The following is a 7,500-nucleotide window of genomic DNA, read 5'->3' as shown; positions in this document are numbered from 1 at the left end:
ATGACGTCTCGCTGAAGCTACGATGTCTCTATGTATCGTACCTGTGTGTGTGTGTGTGTGTGTGTGTGTGTGTGTGTGTGTGTGTGTGTGTGTGTGTGTGTGTGTGTGTGTGTGTGTATCGTACCGGTGATGTAACGTTACTCTAATGATCAGAGGATCTCGCTCGTTTTTTTGCTTCTCTGCTGAGAACACTTGACTGGATAAAACACAGCAGGTAAGATAACGTTACATGTGTTGTGGAACAGAGCTAAGCTAGCTAGCTAGCGAACCAAGCATCAAGCTAGCTAGGTGACGTAGATTGTGTTAAACGGGAGATGTAGTCCACTGGGAGATGTAGTCCACTGAGAGATGTAGTCCACTGAGAGATGTAGTCCACTGAGCGGTATCACACTAAACTAAGTATTCATATGACAAACCTACGGGTAACTGAGACTTTCTTCGGTTGAAAATATATCTTTTAAATTAACGAACATCATATGTGTAATCCATGGCTCAATTCAAACGAGATCAAAAAATGATTTGCCTCTCCCCGTTCACTACCGTTCATATTTTTTATGACTTAAGGTCCCATGAGGTCCACCGGAAGGGGCGGGACTTCGGCTCTCTATATCGGTAGGAGCGTCAAATCTGTCGGCATCGCGTTTTGAAAGTTGAACTTTGGTCAACTTTATGGTAATGAGCTATGACGCGGTACAAGCAGCGGCAAACGCCAGCAACCAATCGGAATATAGACATACCATACATAACCAGCCACATGGTCTCTAACCAGTCACATGGTCTCTAACCAGTCACATGGTCTCTAACCAGCCACATGGTCTCTAAACAGTCACATGGTCTCTAACCAGTCACATGGTCTCTAACCAGCCACATGGTCTCTAACCAGTCACATGGTCTCTAAACAGTCACGTGGTCTCTAACCAGTCACATGGTCTCTAACCAGCCACATGGTCTCTAACCAGTCACATGGTCTCTAAACAGTCACATGGTCTCTGAACAGTCACATGGTCTCTGAACAGTCACATGGTCTCTAACCAGTCACATGGTCTCTAACGAGTCACATGGTCTCTAACCAGTCACATGGTCTCTAACGAGTCACATGGTCTCTAACCAGTCACATGGTCTCTGAACAGTCACATGGTCTCTAAACAGTCACATGGTCTCTGAACAGTCACATGGTCTCTGAACAGTCACATGGTCTCTAAACAGTCACATGGTCTCTGAACAGTCACATGGTCTCTGAACAGTCACATGGTAAGGCATGGATACCCGACCCGAGGCCGACGGGTCACGACGGTACCCGACGGGTTCGGACTGATCCTTTTAAGAGAGCTCAGTGCCTGTGGGTTTGTTTGTGTGTGTGTGTGTGTGTGTGTGTGTGTATGTGTGTGTGTGTGTGGGCTTGTTTTACTATATCCGTGGGGTCCAAAAACCTGGTAATACAGTATACTTGTGGGGTCTGTACAGCCTGGTGCTGCACCCCACAAGTTTAAAGGGCTGAGGGTTAAGACTTGGTTTTAGGATTAGGGTTAGAATTAGGTTATGGTTAGGTTTGGGTTAAAACGCAGAATGGGAGCTGCGAGGGGCACGGGCACAAGGGGACCACTGGTGTGAATAAAACACTTTAAAGAACTCCAAGTTTGGTTAAATAAAAAAGACGGGGCTGTTTAAAAAAAAGCGGCCAGATATTAAAAGGAGGTTAAAAGAACCACTGGAAAGGAAGGACAGCGGGAATTAAAAACTTTAAATTAAAAGGTCAACTCCACAACAACTCCGGTGTCTCTCCCAGAGAAATATCGAGTTAAAAAAAAAAATATATATATATATATAAAAAATAAAATAAAATAAAAAACACCGACATGCCTACATACATATATATACACACAGTCGTGTGATAAATAAAATTATAAAAATATAAAAAGCCTGGTGTCCCAATATAAAATATAAACTCTATTACAATCTTAAAACCATGTTATTTAAATTAAAAAATTAAAAAATTAAATACTGTCTGCGTTACTTGCTCTTGAGGTTAAAAATATCCATACACATACCATTCAGGGTGTGTGTGTGTGTGTGTGTGTGGGGGGGGGGGGTGGGTGTGTGTGTGTGTGTGTGTGGAGCAGGAGAAGTTAACCCTGTCCTTGATCCAAATGTCAAAACTTGGAAAAAGAAGGAAGTAAAGCAAGAATAGGTCAAAAAAAGCGACAAAAACGTCAAATTCTTTTCCTCTTCAAAAGAGGACCAATGGTGTGCACAACAGCCTTGTAACTGAAAAACATTTACATGCTAAATTTCAACTGTATAAAATCCCTTAGTTCATTCATTATTATAGGATCATTTGATGAATTATTTAACACATTTTTAAATTAGGATTTTGCAAAAACATTCTCTCTATGGGGGACACGTACCCCCTGCAGTCCTTGGTTACCTTGGTTTTGATCCAGCGAAGCAGATCTGAGACCAGCCGCTCGTACTGGACCTTCATGGCGTCCAGCTCCATCAGCATGCCGACTATCTGAGGACACGGAGAGGAAAGAGTCTCAGTTACTCTGCCGTCTCGCTAGTGAAACCGAAGACGCAGAACAAAGAGACGCAGATCAACCCTTCACCTGCCATCTTTATCAGCTGGCTTTCGGGTCTGAACTTTCCGCAAAGCAGAGATCAACTTGGTTACAGGTTGCCAGGTTGAGGGTTATAGGTTGCCAGGTTGAGGGTTACAGGTTGCCAGGTTGAGGGTTACAGGTTGCCAGGTTGAAGATTACAGGTTGCCAGGTTGAGGGTTATAGGTTGACAGGTTGAGGGTTATAGGTTGCCAGGTTGAGGGTTATAGGTTGCCAGGTTAAGGGTTATAGGTTGCCAGGTTGAGGTTTATAAGTTGGCAGGTTAAGGGTTATTGGTTGCCAGGTTGAGGGTTATAGGTTGCCAGGTTAAGGGTTATAGGTTGCCAGGTTAAGGGTTATAGGTTGCCAGGTTAAGGGTTATAGGTTGCCAGGTTAAGGGTTATAGGTTGCCAGGTTAAGGGTTATAGGTTGCCAGTTTGAGGGTTATAGGTTGCCAGGTTGAGGGTTATAGGTTGCCAGGTTGAGGTTTATAGGTTGCCAGTTTGAGGGTTATAGGTTGCCAGTTTGAGGGTTATAGGTTGCCAGGTTGAGTGTTATACGTTGTCAGGTTGAGGGTTACAGGTTGCCAGGTTGAGGTTTATAAGTTGCCAGGTTGAGGGTTATAGGTTGCCAGTTTGAGGGTTAAAGGTTGCCAGGTTGAGGGTTATACGTTGTCAGGTTGAGGGTTATACATTGCCAGGTTGAGGGTTATACGTTGTCAGGTTGAGGGTTACAGGTTGCCAGGTTGAGGGTTACAGGTTGCCAGGTTGAGGGTTATAGGTTGCCAGGTTGAGGTTTATAAGTTGCCAGGTTGAGGGTTATAGGTTTATAGGATGACAGGTTGAGGGTTATAGGTTGCCAGGTTGAGGGCTATAGGTTGCCAGGTTGAGGGTTATAGGTTGCCAGGTTGAGGGTTATAGGTTGCCAGGTTTAGGGTTATAGGTTGCCAGGTTGAGGGTTATAGGTTGTTGCCATGTTGAGGGTTATAGGTTGCCAGGTTGAGGGTTATAAGTTGCCAGGTTGAGGGTTGTAGGTTGCCGGGTTGGGGGTTATAGGTTTAGAGGTTGCCAGGTTGAGGGTTATAGGTTTAGAGGTTGCCAGGTTGAGGGTTATAAGTTGCCAGGTTGAGGGTTATAGGTTGCCAGGTTGGGGGTTATAGGTTGCCAGGTTGAGGGTTATAAGTTGCCAGGTTGAGTGTTATAGGTTGCCAGGTTGAGGTGACAAATGGATTGAACATTGTTTATGGTGTGTGGACTGTGTGAATGTGTTTCATACAAGATCTGGCAACTGGTCAACTTAAGACAAACATATTGGTCTGATTGTTTAGAGGAGTATTTATAGTACAGTAAAGTATTTATAAGGAGTTTTGGGCCGTGCTTTTGGCAGGTATGCTGTTTAGAGTTTTAAATGAAAAACATATTTTACCAAAGCTACTGGTGGACCACTCTCCGAGGAATACTGTGTTACAGGGAATTATTGGAATTATTAGAATTGTTGGGTCTTTGTAAATTATAGAGTGTGGTCTAGACCTAATCTATCTGTAAAGTGTTTCGAGATAACTCCTGTTAGGATTTGATACTATTAATAAAAGTGAATTGAATTGACTGTGGTGCGATGTGTCTCAGACTAGTGTTAATTTTGTCAGCTATTTTTAATTTAGTCTTGTGCCAAAAAACGTCAAGTTAGTCAAGTTTTAGTCGACTAAAAGTCTCGCCATTTTAGTCAAGTTTTAGTCAAAACATTTTAGTGTTAACTAGCTAATGATAGGCTAACGTCATCTGCTGCCAAGTGTAGTGTTAACTAGCTAACGGTATACTAACGTTACCTGCTGCCAAGTGTAGTGTTAACAAGCTAACAATATGCTAACGTTACCTGCTGCCAAGTGTAGTCTTAACTAGCTAACGGTAGGCTAACGTTACCTGCTGCCAAGTGTAGTGTTAACTAGCTAATGGTAGGCTAACGTTACCTGCTGCCAAGTGTAGTGTTAACTAGCTAACGGTATGCTAACGTTACCTGCTGCCAAGTGTAGTGTTAACTAGCGTCCCGTGCAGCGATGTTTCGGTTGACTCTAACGTCTGTTTAGGAGCATCAGAGAGAAGCGCAGGCTATTCAGTCCGGTAGATACCGGTGGTTAGGGCACCTGTCGGTGCCGTAGCACCGGGACTCAGTAACAGCTGAATATTCTATCTCATGATGAAAAAGTAGAGACGATTGTAGACGAAAATGAAGAGAGATTTTATCTTAGTTTTTATGTTATGTAAAACATTTTAGTCTCGTCTTTTTTCGTCAACAATAATGCAAGTTAATTTAGTCTCAGTCAGCGTTTTTGGACATCGGGCGCAGTCTCGTCATCGTCTCGTCTTAGTCGTGGAAAAAAAGGTCGTTGACGAACATATTTAGTCTCGTCTTGTCTGATGAAATTAAGGCCGATAACACACTGCACGCGTCACGCGAGCGTGTCAGCCGCGTGGCGTGTCCGTTTATATATGGGCTCCCATGTTAACAGGTTAGAGCTTACACACTGCCGGCCTGAGACGCGACCAGCTAGAAATAGAACCCACGCCTATTTTTCACGCGAGCGTGTTGGAAGCGTTTCCATGAAAAATAGAATAGAATTAAAGCTGCGAGCTACGATAGCCGGGCCCTCGCGCCTCTGCTCGCGTTGGGGTTACCGGCGGACGCCGCTCCTTGCTCACACAAGACTCTACGTCATACAGTTCATTATCTGTGAAAAGGGGCGTGGCTAAAGCATAGGGGGCGGACCAAACCATCACCAATGAAGAATGAAGTCTCTGCTGAGTTCAATGACACCTCACACAAGACTCTACCTAAAACGGTTCAAATGTTATGAAAGGGGCCTGAGTAAGTGGGCGTGGTCATATTATAGGGGGCGGGCCATTACCACAAATGTTATGAAAGGGGGCGTGGCCTGAGTAAGTGGGCGTGGTCATATCATAGGAGGCGGCTCAGTATCACATGTAGACCACACATTCTAAGTTTCATGTAAATAGGATGATGTTTGTCATATAAGGCGCATTTCATGTTGCCAGCGGGGGGCGCTATGACCAAAAGTCAATTTTGGCCTGTAGGTGTCCTCAGGCCTGGACCCTTGTCAATCGTGAGAAATTTTGGGCAGACACGACAACGTACTCGGGCCCTAATTAAAGCTGCGAGCAGCAATGGACGGGCCCTCGCACCTCTGCGCGCGTCGGGGTTACCGGCGGACGCCGCTCCTTGCGACCGTGCATTTGCGTGGCACTCAGACGCCGCAAATCGTCAACAATGAAAAGGGAACTCCCCGCCGAGTTCAACGATAGCTCACACAAGACTCTACGTCATTCGGTTCATTAACTGTGAAAAGGGGGCGTGGCTTAAGCTTAGGGGGCGGGTCGAACCATCACCAATGAAGAAGGAAGTCTCTGCTCAGTTCAATGATACCTCACACAAGGGTCTACATCAAATGGGTCATTAGTTATAAAAGGGGGCGTGGCCTAAACATTGGGGGCGGGCCAAATATAAATAACAAATTGAATATGTTAAGCCCCTCAAAAAGCCAATTCATTTGACGGGAAAAAGAAAGAAAGAAAGAAAGAAAGAATAATTCCTTCAGTTTCAATAGGGCCTTCGCCGCTGTCGGCGCTCGGGCCCTAATAATATGTTTATATGTCATTTAGACACGAATGCACATTAATAAATGACATCTTGATGTTTAAAAGTCTAGGTTTTGACCTCAATGTAGATATAAATGTAATACAAAATTTCAAAGAAAAGATTTTTAAATATTGCACCTGTCATACACAACGAAATATTCTGTAACATATTTTGCAGTCAATACTGCCGATGTTGTCTTGCTTTAATCCAATCAGTAGGCTCTATATACATGGTATATACATCTATATAAAGGGTAGGATAGGCTAATATATATAAATGGTAGGATAGACTACTATATATAAAGGGTAGGATAGGCTACTATATGTAAAGGGTAGGATAGGCTAATATATATAAAGGGTAGGATAGGCTACTAAATATAAAGGGTAGGATAGGCTAATATATATAAAGGGTAGGATAGGCTACTATATATAAAGGGTAGGATAGGCTAATATATATAAAGGGTAGGATAGGCTACTATATATAAAGGGTAGGATAGACTACTATATATAAAGGGTAGGATAGACTACTATATATAAAGGGTAGGATAGACTACTATATATAAAGGGTAGGATAGACTACTATATATAAAGGGTAGGATAGGCTAATATATATAAAGGGTAGGATAGGCTACTATATATAAAGGGTAGGATAGGCTACTATATATAAAGGGTAGGATAGGCTAATATATATAAAGGGTAGGATAGGCTACTATATATAAAGGGTAGGAAAGGCTACTATATATAAAGGGTAGGATAGGCTAATATATATAAAGGGTAGGATAGACTACTATATATAAAGGGTAGGATAGGCTAATATATATAAAGGGTAGGATAGGCTACTATATATAAAGGGTAGTATAGACTACTATATATAAAGGGTAGGATAGGCTAATATATATAAAGGGTAGGATAGACTACTATATATAAAGGGTAGGATAGGCTAATATATATAAAGGGTAGGATAGACTACTATATATAAAGGGTAGGATAGGCTAATATATATAAAGGGTAGGATAGGCTACTATATATAAAGGGTAGGATAGACTACTATATATAAAGGGTAGGATAGGCTACTATATATAAAGGGTAGGATAGGCTAATATATATAAAGGGTAGGATAGGCTACTATATATAAAGGGTAGTATAGACTACTATATATAAAAGGGTAGGATAGGCTAATATATATAAAGGGGTAGGATAGGCTACTATATATAAAGGGTAGGATAGACTACTATATATAAAAGGGTAGGATA

General features: G+C 42.5%; 1 protein-coding gene across 1 annotated transcript in view; it reads right to left on the bottom strand.

The window, feature by feature from the left end:
- sptbn5 (spectrin, beta, non-erythrocytic 5) overlaps positions 1–7,500 on the bottom strand; it is a 177,732-nt gene that overhangs the window by 161,624 nt on the left and 8,608 nt on the right. The window contains exon 6 of the mRNA XM_028566292.1: positions 2,426–2,512. Coding sequence (XP_028422093.1) covers positions 2,426–2,512 — 87 coding nt within the window. The remainder of the gene's footprint in view (positions 1–2,425; positions 2,513–7,500) is intronic.

Source organism: Perca flavescens, chromosome 20 (assembly GCF_004354835.1).
Source record: "Perca flavescens isolate YP-PL-M2 chromosome 20, PFLA_1.0, whole genome shotgun sequence".
Classification (NCBI taxonomy): domain Eukaryota; kingdom Metazoa; phylum Chordata; class Actinopteri; order Perciformes; family Percidae; genus Perca; species Perca flavescens.
Note: the sequence above shows the minus strand (reverse complement) of the source record. Positions and strands in the feature narration are given on the sequence as shown.